General features: G+C 37.1%; 2 protein-coding genes and 1 pseudogene across 4 annotated transcripts in view; 1 reads left to right on the top strand and 2 right to left on the bottom strand.

The window, feature by feature from the left end:
• The window catches only part of EHBP1 (EH domain binding protein 1), a 559,191-nt gene that overhangs the window by 38,375 nt on the left and 501,406 nt on the right, over positions 1-19,410 (top strand). The window lies entirely within an intron of this gene.
• TMEM17 (transmembrane protein 17) lies at positions 5,841-12,307 on the bottom strand. The gene is made up of 4 exons (XM_079940997.1): positions 12,157-12,307; positions 8,448-8,551; positions 8,176-8,289; positions 5,841-7,228 (listed from the first exon to the last, which is right to left on the bottom strand). The coding sequence occupies exons 1-4, from the start codon at positions 12,254-12,256 to the stop codon at positions 6,950-6,952; spliced, it is 597 nt and encodes a 198-aa protein (XP_079797123.1). The 5' UTR covers positions 12,257-12,307; the 3' UTR covers positions 5,841-6,949.
• On the bottom strand, positions 16,694-17,833 carry LOC307196071 (hypoxanthine-guanine phosphoribosyltransferase-like; annotated as a pseudogene). The gene has a single exon. The product of its transcript is annotated as a hypoxanthine-guanine phosphoribosyltransferase-like (transcript).

The following is a 19,410-nucleotide window of genomic DNA, read 5'->3' as shown; positions in this document are numbered from 1 at the left end:
ATGAGCCAGACAGGCGGGAAGAGGCCTGGTGCGCCACGCAAAGGACTGTGGGTGTTCTGCTGTAGGAAGTGGAGGGTCTGGTGGAATTTTAAGGAGAGTAGTGGCATGATTAGATTTATTTTTAGATTTCTCAATAAATGTAGGGAAGGTACAATAAAGACGAGACATTTACTAGTGCAACATGGAAGAGACCAGTGAGATTGTTCCTTTCCATGATCTGGTCATTATACTTCTATTAAGATATGCTTGTCCTCGCGTAAGACCACCCAGATATTTTCCTTTGAAAAATAGCACATAATGAGCTCCTTAATTATTAGTGAACTGATTTTTTGAGAGGTGTAGGTTGGAAGATGTGTGTGTGTATGTGTGTGTAAAATGTATTTGTGCCAGCATTTCAGCCTCTTATGAGATTCTTTTGAAATGTGATCATTATCTATCAAATTAGCTCTCCCTCTCAGCTTTGTATCATTTTCAAATACGGCAGCATTGTCTTCTGTTTCAATATAGATACACCATTCCTTGCCTATAGTACAAAGTTCAAACTCTTTATTATATGAAACACTGATAACATCCTGATGCCAGTCTTTCCAGCTCATCTCAGGCCCTTCTCAACATAGCTTATATTTTAATCATATCAAACTACTTTTGGTTCTGGTCAGACCTTATGTTTTCAAATGTCTGTGCCTTTGTCTATGCTGTTCCATCTGTCTGAAAGACTATCTTGCCTCCTAGTCAGGATTCCTCACTTTTCTTCATATTTTACATAGCTCTATTACAATATTTTCATAAGCCATGATGATCACCTTAAATTTGTCTCCTCTGCGAGCCCTTGGCTGGAAGGGCAGGGACTCAATCCTATTTATCTTTTTATCCTGGAGTACCAAAGCATAGTGTGGATGGCATACTGTTGGAGCTAAGTAAATTAAGTTTACTTTGCAAAAAAAATTATAGCATACTAAAAATAAAAGGCATGAATATATCCTTCGCTACTCTGCTTAGTAAATTACCAAATAATCAACAGTGAACTGCTCTCCTGCCTTCCTTAGCAAGGGCTTATTGGGCATCAGGAGCTCTAGTTTTTAGGATAGCAAAAACTTTAACTCTTACCAGCTTTTATTCTTTTTAGGAAAGCTATTGAAGCAAAGTCCTAAACTTCCACTCTCTTTAGTGATCATTTTAGTTCTTCTAGGTACTAATGAATCAAGCATTTATAAAATAATTATTAAATGTACATATCAAACATCTTTTGAATTTGCATTTTGAATTTGAATATCAAACATTTTTCTCTTTTGAGCTATAATATTGAGCAGTGTCTCCAATGTGTTTTCGATTAGAATATAAATAACTCAAGATCAGGAACTAAAACCCTTTAGAGATGAATCGATAATACCACTTTCCTATCAGCCAAATATAGTGCTATTAGAGTTCTGAAAAATTAAAAGAGAAGGCCATTGTTGGTTGATTATTGTTTTTAAAAGTCTACATTTTTAATGTAGCCAAGGGCTAAACACTTAGGCCTGTGGAACAATGAAGGACGAATAAGTAGCTGTGATATATACACTGTGATTGTACGGACCTCACTGGCTTAGAAAGCCCTTTCCAGACAAGGGTGTGGCTGTGAAACTTGTTTAGATTGAGCATGTTGATAAGCTAAATTTCCAAGTGTCTTAATTTTTCATAGAATATATGTTTTATTTATCTTCTGATCTGTGCCTTTTTAAGAGTTTTATTCTTTCTTGAGTTTGGTTGAAATGATTACACACCGATTCTTACCCTCATTTTCAGAAAGATGTACATCTATGTAAGTACCAGGATAAATTTAAACGTTGTGGTTAAACCTGATTTTAAACACATTTTTCTAGGGCCTGAATGTTTTTAAATGCTTAATGCTTAAACACTGTGGCGGGAGTGCGGTATGCAGTGGACAGGAGATTTTTAGGATGATTCTTAGAATGATTTTTAGAATGATTAGCTGTTTAGTTTTGTTTTTTTCTTGACTGAAAACCCTCAAATTAACAGTCTTTTAAAACTAGAATAAGATGTATACCCATAACAAATTACTGTTAATTGCACTTAAAAAATACAGCATTAAAGTTTGCTGACAAACCTTTTCTAGGACCAAAAATCTAACGTTTTACATTGGAACGAATTTACAGGATAAACCATTCCACTTGCCTCATTGTTTTCTGCCTCTATGCCTATTTTGCTATGCAAAAGCTTTATGTCAATTTACTTTTTGAGCCGTTTAAGACCAAACCAAATTATTCCTTCAGAACATTTTAAACAATCCCTTAAAGACCTCTTTTTCTTGGCTATGTTTCCAATCTTGGCTTATCACTGTAATATTTCATGCTCCATGCTTCTGAAAAAATTCAATATTCAAGAACAAAGTAATCCAGAGCTTTACTTCATTTCAGTCTTTTTATGTCCTAGGGCTGTCCCAACTCAATGACCCAGTTTTTATTGTGTCACATCTGTCTGTGCTGACTGCGACCAGCTTGCCTAAGCCTTTTCCTGTCCCTTATCAGTTTTCCCTTAATTCAAAAAAAAAAATTTATTTTTTAAAATTCTTTGCACCTTTCCTTTCACAGCTTTTAGATTTTTTCCTCCTTAGGAGACTCTGTTACTGTGGTAGCTACTCAGAAACACAAAGATGAGTGGGTGACTAAGGTCTCTAAGTCTTTCCTTGTCAAAATTTTCATTGCAATATCTTTAGAATTACAGAAAGTGGATATTATAATTTGGCAATATGCATCAACAGTCCTCAAAAATGTTCATACCCTATGATCCAGCAGTTTCACTTCTGAGACTCTAGCTTACTAATTAAAAAGAATCATCTAAGATATGGAAAAAAGCTGTATACATGAGATGTTCATTACAATGTTATGTATTGTTGGGGAGTTCTTTTGCTCGGTCTAATAATTAAATTGATGCAAACAGATTAATAGGAAGAAAAAAACTCCAATTTAATTCATATGCACAGAGGTCTCATAAAAATGGAATCCTCGAGGTGAACAAAGCAGGCTGTTTATATATTATTTTTAGACAAGGAAACAATTATTTGTGAAGATTTAACAAAGGGGCTTGTGCTTGGGGTAGCAGACTAATGAAGAGGTAACAAAGTTTGTCTACAGTTTTCTTAGCCTTGAATTTCCTAACTCTGGTGAGAAGGATGCTTTCTATCCTCCTGGTATAAGGAGGATACTTTCACATGCGAGGTTATTTCCTGCTTTCATGGGGAAAGAGGGGGTTAGAGTGTTTTTCTATATCATTTTTTCTCCATTGGCTTAAATTCAAACTAATCAATATGTCATTGTAGCATATCTTGGGGCAGCCTGCTCTGAGGCCCAACAGTATACATGCAAAAGAAGAAAACAACCCAAATATCCAACAATAGGAGAGAAGTTTAATAAATTACTGTCTATCTACTTGATGGAATATTGTGCAATCATTTAAGATAATGGTCATGTTGACTATGTAGAAAGATAGGTAAAAATTTATAATGTTTTCAGAAAAGCAGGGTGCAAAGTCGTAAGTGCTGGTGGTCACAGCTATGTTTTAAAAAGCATTTACAACAGGAAAACTGCAAGGAAAGAGGACATTTGCTAATACTTGTTATTTTAGGGTATGGAATTATAGATGATTTTTCTTTCCTTTACTCTCAAAATCTTGATTCAAATTCTTTTAAAATTTAAGTTTTTGAAAACTATAGTCTTCACAGATGCAAATTAAGAACTATTCAGATATGCCACGTCAAATAAAATTTATAAAAGACTATTTCAGATAGAGCTCTATTTAAGTCTAATAATAATCTAACAATGGCCAGGGGATGGGGGTGGATAAGATAGTGAGTACGTCATTTTGTTTACCATTGTGTGTAATCCCCAAAAAGATACATTAGAAAAAAAATTTTAATACCTATTTTAAAATATAAAATAAAATTATTTTTTAAAAATCTTAATAGGTTCTACTCAAGTTTATTTTACTGCCACTGACTTTATCCAGGCCAGTTTGTTCTCTCCAAAGTTGCTTCATCAAGTTCTACCTCTAGCCCAACCCTTATAGTACATTTCCCACACTGTTTTCAGAGAAATCTTTCTGAAACCTAAATGTATGTGATATTTCACTGTTTAAACTATTCAGGGATTCAGAATATTAGAGTTTTTAGCTTACTAGCTCCTCCCACGCTTCTCTATGTGATTCTGTGTCCTTTCTTCTCATGCACCCTTCCCACCAGTTTTATCAAACTACATGTAATACCTGAAGCAGTACTCAGAGTCACTATTGCTTCTGTCTTTTAATACTGAAACTAACACTTAATACCAGCTCAGTCTTCAAATCCCAAAGTGTTACTTTCTTTGGGAAGCCTTCCCAGATTCCTCATCTTTTATGTATTCTCTGTAATCCTACAGTGCTATCCCTGATTTGCCCATCTGCTTTTTCCACCAGACAGTAAACGTCTTGTTATTGTGTGCACGGGCAAGCGCAAGCGAGTGTGTATGAGCAAGTGTGTTTAACAGCACTCCCTGCCCCTCCCGCCCCATGTCCCTTCCCTGTGCTCTGCAATGAGAGGAATAGTGATTGCTAGATGGTGTTGATGAAGGGCTAGTGTGCTAATCCTGGCCACCAAATGCTAGGAAAAAAGAGAGGAGATGCACTGGAAGCCAAGGACTGTTAGCTGTCAGGTACTTATTAGGTAGAAACTCATTCACTGCACCTCCCTGATGAAGTTAGACTTTACTTCCAACGTTGTACCCCTGAGAACAGGGAGCACATTTATGTGTCTATGAACTCTCCACTCTTCCTTGTACAAACTAGGCATTCAAACATATGTTGATTAAAATCCAATTTTTAAAAATCATTCCGATTTACAGAAATTCACATCCACCTTGTCTATAATTAGGAAAAAACCCTGGAAAAAAAAAATATGTGAAAGACAAAGTGTTTGTGAAGCTCAATGTCCTAACTAGAAAACTTCAGAACAGTGCTGTGAACCCTGAAGAGGAAGATGTAACTGGAATTAAGGATGGGCAAACTTATTCAAATAAAGTAAAAATAAGGACTGCCTAAACTCCAAATGTGCTGACACACAAAATCAAATATCTATCTTGATTTTCGTATGCTTACATAGGGAACCAGCTATACTCCAAAAGAAAATATTGGTTCAGCCTAACACAAAATCATGGTTTTATTGTTTAGACAAAAAACAAATAACTTGGTCATGTTCTCAATGGATTTTCTTAGTTTCTTTTTTCCCATCCTTATTATATCTGTATTTTAAGCAATATGGCTATTAGAGCAAAATTTTTTTTAAATTTTAATAAATTGAATACATTTTCCCCCAATTTTTATAGTTGTTAAAATTTTTGATTATCACTCTTAACATTTTAGTGATTACTCTTTTAACCTTAAAGTTTAAATGTTTCAGAGGCTCTGATATTTAAAATAAAATTCTGGAAACAACTATTAAATAGAAAATTCTTTCTTCATCATCCCCTTAATTTATCTGCTATGTAGATTTAGTGTTCTTATTTTATATTTTCTTATAAACTCACCTATCTATTCCTATCTGGAAACAAACACAACAAATATGTTTTAGTAAACTATCCAAACAGAATTCTATTTTGAATTTCAAATTATTGGAATATACCTAGTGACAGCTTTGGTATAGGGGAAAGGCTAATCAGCCAGTGCATGGGGGTAGAAAAATTTGACTGAACTTTATATATAATAATAGAAAGAGCATAAATAGACTGGTCAGGTGTGATTAAGAGTGGGAAATAAAAAAATTTTCAAAAATTAAGCAATATAAGAATGTATAAGGCACAGCATGGAAGTCCTAAAATAAGCATGAATTACAGAACAGGAAGATTAGAAAGAATGATTTTTAAGGTAGCTACAACTATCTCTCAGTAAAATACATTACTTATAAAGGCACATTTCCCTATAGGACAGAAAACATTATATCCCTTAAGAAAATCCAATAGTCACTTAAAAATAATGTTCAGATACACCCAAGCAAACTCTGTAATAAAAATAACAAACCCACAGCCCAAAAGAACTGTACAAGACAGGAATGATTCCTACAGATACTTTAACATAAATATTTTATACCTTATTGTAAAGACATTTTACACAGCACCGCCATAAATACCAAACACGGTTTTATTTATCTACTTATTTATTTTTTTGAAAGATTTTTTTGATGTGGACCATTTTTAAAGTCTTTATTGAATTTGTTACAATATTGCTTCTGTTTCATGTTTTGGTTTTTTGGCCGTGAGGCATGTGGGATCTTAGCTCCCCGACCAGGGATCAAACCTGCATCCCCTGCACTGGAAGGTGAAGTCTTAACCACCAAACTGCCAGGGAAGTCCCTGAACACGGTTTTATGAAAGTAACAATTTTAGAATAAAAACATTTCTTAAATAGCATGATAATCCACCTGTTTTCTTCTTAACCTCAGCATAACAGCTAAGACCCTAGCAGACATGAAAATTTGGTGTCTTAGTTTACAAATGTAGTCTTAATACATCGGAATACTGACAAGCATTTCCACATGCTTCAGACATACTGCCAACACATAGATAGCCAACAAGGTTAAAAGAAATATACACATTTCTAGTTATAGGCACTAACTAGAAATATTACAGTAAAGATGTAATGCCACCAATACAGGTTTTTACACACCTGAAAAAGTCAACAACAACAAAAAATTTCAGATATTTGACATCAGGTAGACAACACGTAGGCTTTAGGGTTGATTTACTGCTTTCATGTGATGTGCAAATAGTCTTATCATTGCCCCCAACCTTGGAATTTCAGAGCCAGAGAGCATACAGTTCAAAACACTTGCTTTATCCTTTTTCTCGTGCTAGCCCTCTGGTGTTTTCCTAATTCCTGCAGTTTTCTAGAATGATCTTTCAGATTTTCACTCAACAGCACTGGGTCAAATCTCTTCTATACAGGATCTCACTCTTCTCATGTCTCCTCTGCTCACAGAGAGCCGGTCAAAGTCTTGGAGGTGGAAACGAGTTGCCAACTGATTTACCATTTTCCTTAGGGTAAGAAATGCTGAAACAACTTGGAAAGTAAGGAATATAGTGAAGATGATATGTACTGCTTTTTCCAAGGGCAGATTCGTTAGGCCTTCATTAAAGAGCAAGAATAGAATTAAAGGCAACTGCAATAGAAGGCTCAAAAGCCAAAAGCCAGCCAGCTCAGGAACCTGCAATGACACACATGATGAGTATCAGATCAGTGAAGTACAGTCTTCTGTTTGCATCAATGAGCAAGTGATACTACTTGATGGCACTACGGTGAACGTACATTTTGAGCTCTGTAAATCAAAAGGAATACAACATGGTCCTTGTCCTCAGAAAACTTACAGTCTAGACTGGAAGAGAAAACTTACTTATGGGACAGTCCTAGAATACTACAGTGAATAATGAAATGCACCACTTAGCATTATAGACTAAATGCTACAAGAAATAAGAGGGTAAGTAGGGTAGGTAAAAGACAGAATTCAAGGAGGTAGGCTTTTAAAGTTGGGTAGAAGGAGGAAGAGGCAAGAACTTAAGTAAGCAAAGATGTGGAATGAATATGACTGGGAAACAACACATCACCTGGAATGGATGCTTGGATTAGGAAAAAGCAAGAAATACTTGGGACAGTATACAGTGGGACAGGCCCTTATGAAAGGCCTGAAAGAACACAGAAATCTTTAGGGATTATCCCTAAATTCTGGTAACTGTAAATGCTTAGGCAGCATGATGATTCAGAAAACATGAGCCTTGCAGAGGAAATGAGTTTATCATTTCCCCCCATTCTCTTATTCAGGATCTAAATAATCACGTTTAATTGACCAAGTATTTTCAAGACTGGTGAGAAGAGGGAAAACTATCACTTCTTAAGTGTTTACTATGTTCAGGTACTTTATATAAATTACTTAATCCTAACAAATCTGTGAAGTAAATATTTCCCCAATTTTATATGTGAAGAAACCAAGGCTCAAGAGATTAAGCAAACAGACCACAGTGACAGATGTGGTGAAGTTGGAGCTAGGCCTTAACTACAGGCCTTTGTTCCTTCCATCACATCTCACTGCCTTTTCCTTGTTAGGAAAATCTTACTGCATTTATGTGTAGCACTGAGAGAAAGGAAAGAAGAGCCTACCTTCTCCTGCAGGTTCCCCATGTAGCCCAGATACAACCTGATAACTTCAATTAAGGTTATTAGGATGATAACGGTGACCACAATGAATTTGTAGTAATCAGGCAAGATTGAATACTAAAAAAAACAAAAAGAAACATGTTCATAAAATCTCACATATAGTAAGACTGACCTGAGATTAAAAAAAATATGAAGAACTTTAATTTTATTGACAATGTAACAACGCTAGGGACGGCAGAAGAGACCTCAGCAGAAGTAGTAAAGTGTAGATTTACCTTCATCTGAAGCATCGTAATGCTGCTCACCCACCAAAGTGGGAAAAAATAAGTGTTAAAATAAAGTGACATCTGCAATGCCAAACTGGAAACCATTTCATTATCTACGGAAGAAAGAGAGAGAAAAGGAACAAACTCTTAACCCTGGTCTCTGCCCTATACGTCCTTTAGTTCCTTAGACTTAATAACCATAGCAGCAGCTTAACGAAACTCCAAATTTTAAGCCTATTTATAATCATTGACAGTGAAAGGAAATAGTCATCATAATACTATTTAGTTCCTATGTTGGCTACTTGGGGGTATGTTTCATATTTTTCAATTACTTTATCATTTTCCCATTACAGTCTGCTGACTTTTTTGCATACTACTGGTATAAATTAAATGTGGAATATCAATACGAATCCTATTGAACAGATAACAATAATAATCATTACCTCCTTTGTAGAGTTCTGTGTAAAGAGCCTATGAAATGAACACATAAAATACATAACAACTAATCGCTCACATATAAACTAATCTCATGCAAAATCTAATCTCCCCAAATTATAATTAAACAGACACCCCTTTTCAGCATATCCTAATCCTACCTGTTCATTCATATCCAATTCAATGCCACTTTTTCCATAAATTCTTTCTTGATCCCATTCCCCCACTCCAGCAGAAATCTCTTTCCCCTCTAGGTACTTATCACTCTAGTCTATGTGTAAGAAGTGCTAGCAAAGAGCCACACTCCCCTCACTTGAGACACAATCTGGTTACTGAAGAGACAATGAGCTCTGGAGTCCAAGTAAACCCGGAGCCCCCAAACTCCCTCAGAACTCTAGATGCCAGACTTGGAATAAATTATTTAACCTCTTTGAGCCTTAATTTATTCACCTGTAAAACAGTAACATTAAAATTACCTCACAGGTTGCTTGTGAAGATTAAAGATAATATAAATTACTTCACCCTAGCACTATGCCTGGCACTTAGTAGGCACTCAATAAATATGAGTCCTTTTTCCTTCTCTTTTACTTATACACAGGCTCATTGTAAGCACAGACCACATTCTACCCAAATTTGAGGCCCTCATAGAACCTAGCATCTTGCTTTACACATGGAAAATACAAAATATGCATAAGCAGAAAGAATGAATTAATGAATTCATTAATGAATGAATGAAAACATACTATTATAAGGGCATTACCAGTGTAGCCATTCATGATACATGAGTTTCATTTATCTAAGGCTGATTACATAGTACCTTTTGCTTTCATATAAGGAGAAGGGTCCTAAATTAAGAATTTGATTTTTTAAATTGGGCCCTACAAATGCATCCTCAATTTGACTAAATTCCAACAATTTAAGAGCAGATATATATTTTGAAATCCACTGCTCTAAATGAAAGAATTTACAAAGGCTCTAAAATAAATATTTTTTAAAATTAATTTATTTATGTAGTTTTGGCTGTGTTGGGTCTTTGTTGCTGTGCGTGGGCTTTCTCTAGTTGTGGCTAGCGGGGGCTACTCTTGGTTGTGGTGTGTAGACTTCTGATTGCGGTGGCTTCTCTTGTTGCAGAGCTCTCGCTCTAGGCGCGTGGGCTTCAGTAGCTGTGGCACACAGGCTCAGTAGTTGTGGCTCGTGGGCTCTAGAGCGCAGGCTCAGTAGTTGTGGCACACAGGCTTAGCTGCTCCGTGGCATGTGGGATCTTCCTGGACCAGGGCTCGAACCTGTGTCCCCTGCATTGGCAGGCAGATTCTTAATCACTGCACCACCAGGGAAGCCCCTAAAATAAATTTCTTAAAAACAGATTTTTATGTCTGTTTCTCCGCATCTGAGTATTTTATATCTATCATTTAACAGTTTTAAAATATAAGATAGTCATGGTCTCTCACAGCCAGGTTTTTCCTTTAGCTCCAAGAATATCCCTGATTATTATGTCTACTTTTGCTTGCACCCATTTATTAAATTACCACTTATAAAGGAATGCATTCTTACAGTCTGTTAAATCTGAAGGTAACTCACTTGCCTAGGATTTTCTCATAACAATAGTACAACTCTTGGTCAGCTGTGGTCATAATACACGCTTGCAATTACAGTACAAATAATCAAACCTAATTCAGATCCACAAGGAAGAAAATGTGGAAAAATAGTGATAAATTAGTTAAGCTGAAAATTTTAATACCTTTAGAGCAAACACTGTAGTCAAATTTTGCGAAGAAGTTTTTATGTTAAGAATTTTGTACATGAGCATCTTAAGAGTTATGTCTATATTTCAGATCAAACTTACCATCATGCAGTTGAAAATCAAGTTAATATGTAAATTAACCTTGAAAGCACAAGACATGAATTTACTAAATTCTGCAAAAGTACAAGTTGACTTCTGTAAACGGAATTTAAATTAAAACATTATGTAATATAAATCAGGGGTGGGCAAACTACCAGCCAGCTGCCTGTTTTTGTACAGCAAGTGAGCTAAAAATGTTTTTTCACATTTTTAAATGGTTGAGGAAAAAATATCAAAGAATAATAATATTTTGTGACACTGAAAATCATGAAATTCAAACTTCAGTGTTCACAAATAAAGTTTTATTGGAACACTGCCATGTCTATTCAATTACCATTACCTATGACTGCCACAGAGACCTACGGCCTGCAAGGTCTAAAATATTTACTATCTGGCCCTTTACAGAAAACCCCTGATACTTTATATCATCAGATTTTAGTGCCTTGGCTTTAGAATCAAAAACATAATAACCTAATTTTTCACATTATGTTTTTCTCTGTACATCCTAAATCAAGACCAGGCCTAAATTGAGAGGACAGGCAAGTAATCAGGGTGAAAAATTGAAACGATGGGAAATGACTTTTCTTTGCCCCCTTTAAAAACTCCCTAAACCAAGCAAGAGGAAAAGATTTCTATTTCCCAGCACAGTTCAGTGATAAAAGCTGCGTGGGTTTGGTTGACAGTATGTTGTCTATCATGATTTAAGAGAGGGAAACTGTTTTGCAGAAAACTGCGTTGTCACTTGTCATGTTGGATGTAGCATCGTGCTATTTTGTTACTTGATTTAGGACAAGAAGTATAAATAGGGGATGGGAAGGAGAAGGCAGGGAGAGTGCGAGTTTTGTTGAAGGCGTTGCTAGAGTGGCAGGTGCCACTCTGTATTGGATAGCGTTAAAATAACATTTCTTTCCATGTCTTCTGCCAGAAAATGGACTTGTGGTGGAAAGTACTTGTTCTGCTAGGAAAGGAGAAAAGGAAAAGATATTTTACTGGGGTAGGGGATAGTAAGTGGAAAGAAGGGATTGCCTGGGCTGTTTCCATTCCACCCTGGCCAGAAAAGCCAGGGCGAATGCCGTAGAGGAAAAGCAAAGTCGGCCTTCTCAGCGTTCTCGGAGGGCAAGGGACCGGACGCGGGCTGCGAAGGCGGCTTTCATATTCTTTTTTGAGGAAGGCCGGCGCCACCTCAGCCACCCCGCTTGCCATTAGCCGGCCAGGTCACAGCACTATCTACCCGGAACCCGCTGGGTTACGGGGCCCGGGTATCTGGTCCCCATCTCAGCCCCATCCCTCGGCCTGGCCCCTCCTCCAAGGAGCTTCCCGCACTGCGGAGAACCACCTGAAGGCGAAACCGCCATCTTAGGTCTGGGCAAAATCTGGCCGCTCCAAAACCGGCGCCAGGTCTTCCGAGGGCCACACGTCCTGTGCTGGGCCTCCGCCACTCACCCGGACCCTCGTTATACTCCGGCCCGGTCCGGCTGGAGTCACTGAACACGGTCCGGCTGAAGTTTCCCAGCCTCTGGCGGACCGGATCTGGCAGCTCCATGCTCTGGCCTTGGTACTGGCTCACTGCTGCGTCTTCGGGCGCTGTGGTGCTCTGAGGTTCCCACGGCAACCGGGAGGCGAGGGCGCTGGGGGCCCGGGCGCACGCGCGGCCGCACTGCACGACCGAGGCGTGGGGCTCCCTGGAAGGGAGAGGAGTGCGGGGGAACCCATTCCTGCTGAGCACCTAGCCAGGTGCAAAACCGCGGATTCCTTAGTCCTATTTTAAGTTCCACCACTTTAACAACGAATAAAAAAAATAATAAATGACCTGGGATTGGACTGTGATACAAGGAGCTCTAATAACCTTGCCAGTGAGATGCAACCTTTCTGGAAGGAAATGCAGAATGAAGGCAGAGCTTAGAGAACGTTCATGACCCAGTAGCTTATACGTGTTTGTGTGTATGTGTGTGTACTCTCTTCTAGGAATATATGTTATTATATACTAGGAATATTTCATATATGTACATGCCACACACACAACTCTCTCCCAGGAATTTATGATTATATTAGGAATATTTTATATATATACACCATATATTACATATACATTTGATGGAATACATTGCAGCAGTTTAAAAACATGCTTGCAACGAATTTTTTTTTTTTTTTTTTGGCTGCGTTGGGTCTTCGTTGCTGCACGCGGGCTTCTTATTGCGGTGGCTTCTCTTGTTGCAGAGCACGGGCTCTAGGCACGCGGGCTTCAGTAGTTGTGGCTCTCGGGCTTTAGAGCACAAGTTCAGTAGTTGTGGCACACAGGCTTAGTTGCACCGAGGCATGTGGGATCTTCCTGGACCAGGGATAGAACCCATGTTCCCTGCATTGGCAGGCAGGTTCTTAACCACTGCGCCACCAGGGAAGCCCTGAGTATTTGATAATATGGATTAAATTTAAGTAAAATTAAAAACCAGAAGTAAAACTAAATAGGAATGAACCTAATTTAGTAAATGTGTGTGTAAATATGTGGGAAGCAGAGAAGGGGAGGAGATGGCACAAGCACTGCGGCTTCAAAAAAAGACTAGAAGGAAATAATCCGAAATGTTAATAGTAATTTCTAGGTAGTAGATTGTAGGTGATTTAAAAAATTTTGAACATTATGTATTTTCCAGCTTTCTCTCAAATAAGACATGTTTAAAAAAAAACTATTTAGGTATAATACATATACAGAAAAAGGAACAAACCGAATATACAGGTGTAACCAAAACCCAGATCAAGAAACAGAAACTTACCAGCACCCCCAGAAGCTCTCCATGCCTATTCCCTTACAGTGACTAACCCTCCACTTCTAACCGACCTTTCCTGACTTCTATAGCATAGAATAGTTTTGCCTATTTTTATTCTTTATATAAAAGTAATCATCCAATAAGTGCTTAAAAAAAAACACTAGTTCTTTGCCCTCAAAATTATTCTTATGAAATTCCTTCATATTGTTAAGTGTAGATTCTTTTTCCTTGCGGTGTGGCCGTACCACAATAAGTTTATCCATTCTACTGCTGATGAGCATCTGTGTATTTTCTAGTTTGGAGCTACTATCAGTAGTGCTGCTTTTGGTGAAAATATGCTTTGTGGTGAACATATGCATGTATTTGTGTTGAACTTGTTCCTAGGAATGAAATTGTTGGCTTATGAGGTACAACCCAGCTTTCATAGATACTGCCACTTTTCCAAAGTGGCTGTACCAATTTCTACTGCCTCCAGTGACGTATGAGCATTTCTGTTGCTCCAAATCGGTCATCAGCGCTTGTCATTTTCCATGCTTTCCTTTTAGCCATTCTGATGGGTATGTGGTGAACAGTATTATTTTTACAATATAAAGAAAAACCACACATATTTATATAAATGTCAAGAGGAAGGTATGGGAGGAAATCACTATATGGGTAGAATTTCAAAATAATTCAACAAATGTTAATTGCATTCCTACTCATTTTGGGGCATTGTCTTGGGCTAATAGGGATATAGTCCCTCCCCATCAAGAAGAACAGCCAAGCGAGAGACGTGGAAACAAATAAGTACACTATATTTTAGTAAAGGAACATAGATGAGGAAGCAATTAATTCTGGTTGGAGATGTCAGGAAAAAGTTGGCTAACTTCTGCTTCTCTTCAAGGCGGAGCTCAGCCCTCAGCACCTCCAAAATGGCTTCTAGGACCTCCCTGAAGCTGGTTTAAGTGCCCTCCTCTGTGTTTCTCAAAGCATATTCTTCTGTGTTACTTTGGTCACAGTGCCAGTCACACTGTACTACAGTCTATTTATGTCTGTTTCTCTTGCTAGTTCACAAGCTCTTTGAGGTCAGGGATGGGCTTTCATCTTTATATCCTGAACACTAGCACAATGCCTGACCTAGAATAGGAACTAGATAACCATTGAATGAATAAAGGGAATAAAAAGTCTAAAGACCATTTCCCTATCTTCCCATTTCTAGTTCAAAGACTTAGCCAGCCTTCACTCTGTAGAATGGAGAATTGATGTATTAAAACACAGTTAACTATAGCAACCAAAACAATTTTAAACTTAGCAACAAAGAGTCAATTTTGATCTATTAAATTAACCAAGATTTTTATAAAGAGCACAGTGGAGCAGGAAGCCTCATGCTCTGCTGATTGGATTATAATTTGAACAATCTCACTGAGGAAAGCAATTAACAATGTGTACAAATTGCCTTAAATATATTCCTGCCTTTAACACACTAATCCAGATTTTAAGCTCTATTTTGGGGAAGTAATCATAAAAACAAAGTTTCATACTCCAAGATATTACTTCTAACATTATTGATTTTAGTTAAAAAAAAAAAAAGAAAAAAGGTCGGGGGAGCATTTGAAATGCCCAACCCCAGGACCTAGTTAAGCAGATTATGATATTCATGGTGAGGTGTTGGGCTGTAGTGGAAAGGATGCCTTTGGAAGCAGAGAGAGCAGTGTTCAAATCCCCTCAAATTCTCACTTCACCACCTAAGAGCTATGCGGTTGTTTTCAAACCTTTGTTTTGTAAAGTGAGGCTAGTGCTAATTTACTGTTATGGTTGATGTAAAGATTATATCATTAAATAAGGCTTTCTATAAGTGATAGCTATCATTGACACATCTATTAAAATGATATTTGTGAAGAAGAAATACCTACAATGGAGTGAAATCATGCTAGTATTTAAGTTTTTGAATTCAACTGTATCTGTGAGGCAATACCTCTATTGCTTTCCCAGTGGATGCAATTAACCATAAAATGGTCCATGAGTGTGTCCATGAATTCTTTTTTTTTTTGCGTGCTTGAGTTCCTTTAAAGATTTTTTTCCTAGCATTGAAAAAAAATGTAACATATCTTGTTCAGATTGCAATTATTTCATCAAAATTCTGGAGGAAAAATCGATCGAATTATGGGTATTTTTACTTTTATTATTCAAATTTCCTACAATAACCATGCATTTCATAGTTTGAAATAAATCTTATTAAAAATAGAGAGGAAGGGCTTCCCTGGTGGTGCACTGGTTGAGAGTCCGCCTGCCGATGCAGGGGACACGGGTTCGTGCCCCGGTCCGGGAAGATCCCACATGCCGTGGAGCGGCTGGGCCCGTGAGCCATGACTGCTGAGCCTGCGCGTCCGGAGCCTGTGCTCCGCAATGGGAGAGGCCACAACAGTGAGAGGCCCGCGTACCGCAAAAAAAAAAAAAAAAAAAAATAGGAAGAGGAAATGATGGTACAAAAATAGAGAAGGGTTTTGAGAGGAAAAACTTGTGGTTTGGAAAGAATCCTGCCATTATTGATGTCACAAAGGGCTCGAAAAACTTTCCAAATGTTACTGTTAGTTTATTCTCACAATATTTATAAAAAGCAATCACACTGGTGAAATACTGCAGAACAAAAAAGGGAATCTACTTTTGTGGAATCAATAGACTAGTATAATTTGGGTTTCCCATACTCTAAACCTATTACTAAGGATCTAAAGAGAAGTATGGAGTCTCCATTCTCAAAATCATGGGAATCATTTCCAGCAAGATTAATAAATAATCCTGTAGAAGCAGCCACGTAGCACAGGGAGATCAGCTTGGTGCTTTGTGACCACCTAGAGGGGTGGGATAGGGAGACTGGGAGGGAGACACAAGAGGGAGGAGATATGGGGATATATGTATATGTATAGTTGATTCACTTTGTTATAAAGCAGAAACTAACACCATTGGAAGGCAATTATACTCCAATAAAGATGTAAAAAAAAATTAATAAATAACCCTATAAAGTTAAACTGTTTACTTTTTTCTCTCTTTTAAAGAGACAGCCTTTATTTTAAGGATTTTTATGTTGAAGAATTCAAAAAGTGGTAGGTTTTTGGAACTTATTGATCTGTATTTAAAAGGTACAGATCAATCTGTTGACAAAGATTCACCAAAAATAATTTGAACAAGTGGGAAATTACAGTTAATACTACTAAAAGCTACTAAAATAATTCCAGGATGTGTGGTTTATCTGACATAACGATACTTCTAAGTGCTGTGACTGATATGAAACTGACTGTTTCTTACTTTTCTGAACACACAGTGGTATAATTAACAATACTCAATCACTTCTGTTCTTCCCTGAATATGTAAAAAGTAAAATACCAGTTAAAAAACTAATATATTCTTTTCTTCAAATGTTCTTTACATATACAATGTCAATATTTTCGTTCCATAGTGATGTGGTTTAAGAGGTTTTTCATTCACGAGTAAAACAGCAATCCACCCAAAGGGAAATGATAGTCTATAGGCTGACAGTGCAAATAAAGAGTTTGGGAATGCAGCAACTGGCATTTCTAAAATACAACAGATAAAATTCTAAGAAGTTACATGCAATAATCTCAACTAAGCATCTGGCCACAGAACTAGAACATTTGATAATTTTACTGGTGATTTCAGTGGGACTCCAGATGTTTCCAAACTCAACTTGAACTATCATCTTAGGCTTTGTATTTTGCTTTTGCAGCTTCACTAATGACACAAACATGATTCACATCCCCGAAGTATTCATTATAGTCAAGGGCATATCCTACAACAAACTTGGCTAGAATTTCAAATCCAACAAAGTCTGGTCTGTATCCAGCACTTCAAGGGGTCCTTTGCACCAGCAAGCTTGCAACCTTGATCATCTTTGGATTATGCTGCTTGACCAAGGAAAGCAAGGTTTTCATTGTTTTGCCAGTGTCAATTATACCTTCCACAATCAACACATTCTTTCCAGTGAAAGTTGAGAGATCATCTTCACCAATTACTTTTATGTCGCCTGTTGACTGGTCATTACAGTAGCTCTTCAGTCTGATAAAATCTACAGTCATAGGAATGGATCTATCACTATTTCTCTTCAGTACTTTGATGTAACCCAGCAGGTGAGCAAAGAATTTGTAGTCCCCGTTGAGCACACAGAGGGCCACGGTGTGATGGCCTCCCATCTCCTTCTTCACATCTTGAGCAAGACGTTCGGTCCTGTCCATAATTAGTCCATGAGGAATAAACACCTTTTCCAAATCCTCAGCATAATGATTAGGTATACAAAATAAATCTAGGTCATAAGCTGGTTAATTATTGCTAATCACGATGCTGGGGCTGCAGATCGCCATAACAGAGCCGGCCGACCGGCCGGCTGAGGGCAGTTTGGGCTAAACTGTTTACTTCTTATACCAAACTTGATGGTCAGAGTAATAGCTACTTCTCATAATTGTTTAATGTATTTCACTGGGATTCAATTACATCTGTGGTTTACTTTCCTAAATATTTATTTTCACAAAAATTTTGAGCCTTGTGCAATGATTTGTTTCTCTTTGACCAGAGGCAAAGTTGTTTGGTAATAACATGTTACCCTATGTGACAAGAAACTGATTTGGTGAGTTATTAAATAATTTAAAATTACTTCTTAATATAATAAAGGTATAAATTCTTTCCACTTGATATTAATAAAGAGTTTAGAAACAATATTTTAAAGTGAACATGTTAATCAATTTATTGCCTTAAAATGAACTGTGAGAATTCCCTGGTGGTCCGGTGGTTAGGACTCTGCGCTATTACTGAGGAGGGCCTGGGTTCAATTCCTGATCAGGGAAATAAGATCCCACATAGCCAAACAAACAAACAAAAACTGTGAGATATTTATAAGAATTTAGATAAATTTAAAGGTAAGTTATATATGGCACAATATCTTTAGATATGATTCCACATCAGCATCCACATTTAAAAAATCTTATTCTATACAGACAACTTATATGACTCAATATCAAAAAACCAAATAATCCAATCAAAAAGTGGGCCAAAGACCTTAATAGACATTTCTCAAAAGAAGACATACAGATGGCTAACAGGCATATGAAAAGGTGTTCAACCTCGCTAATTATTAGAGAAATGCAAATCAAAACCACAATGAGGTATCACCTCACACCAGTCAGAATGGCCATCATCAAAAAGTCTATAAATAATAAATGCTGGAGAAAGTGTGGAGAAAAGGGAACCCTCCTACACTGATGGTGGGAATGTAAATTGGTGCAGCCACTATGGAAAACAGCATGGGGGTTCCTCAAAAAAAACTAAAAATAGATTTGCCATATGACCCAGCAATCCCACATCTGGACATATATCAGGAAAAGATGAAAACTCTAATTCAAAAAGACATGCACCCCAATGTTCATAGCAGCACTGTTTATAATAGCAAAGACATGGAAACAAACTAAGTGTCCATCAATGGACGAATGGATAAAGAAGATGTGGGATACACTCAGCTATAAAAAAGAATGAAATATTGCCATTTGCAGCAACATGAATGGACCTAGAGAATATCATACTAAGTGAAGTAAATCAGACAAATATTATATGATATCACTTATATATGGAATCTAAAAAATAATACAAATGAATCTATATATAGAACAGAAACAGACTCACATAGAAAACAAATTTATGGTTACCAAAGAGGAAAGGGAGGGAGGGATAAATTAGGAGTATGGGATTAACAGATACACACTATTATACATAAAATAGATAAGCAAAAAAGCTTTACTGTATAATGCAGGGAACTATATTCAATATCTTCTAATAACGTATAATGGAACATAATCTAAAAAAAATAATTGAATCACTTTGTTTTATACCTGAAGCTAACACAATATTGTAAATCAACTATACTTCAGTTTTAAAAAATCTTATTCTAAATTAC

Source organism: Stenella coeruleoalba (assembly GCF_951394435.1).
Source record: "Stenella coeruleoalba genome assembly, chromosome: 13".
In the NCBI taxonomy this organism is placed as follows: domain Eukaryota; kingdom Metazoa; phylum Chordata; class Mammalia; order Artiodactyla; family Delphinidae; genus Stenella; species Stenella coeruleoalba.
This window is presented reverse-complemented; position numbering and strand designations above follow the sequence as displayed.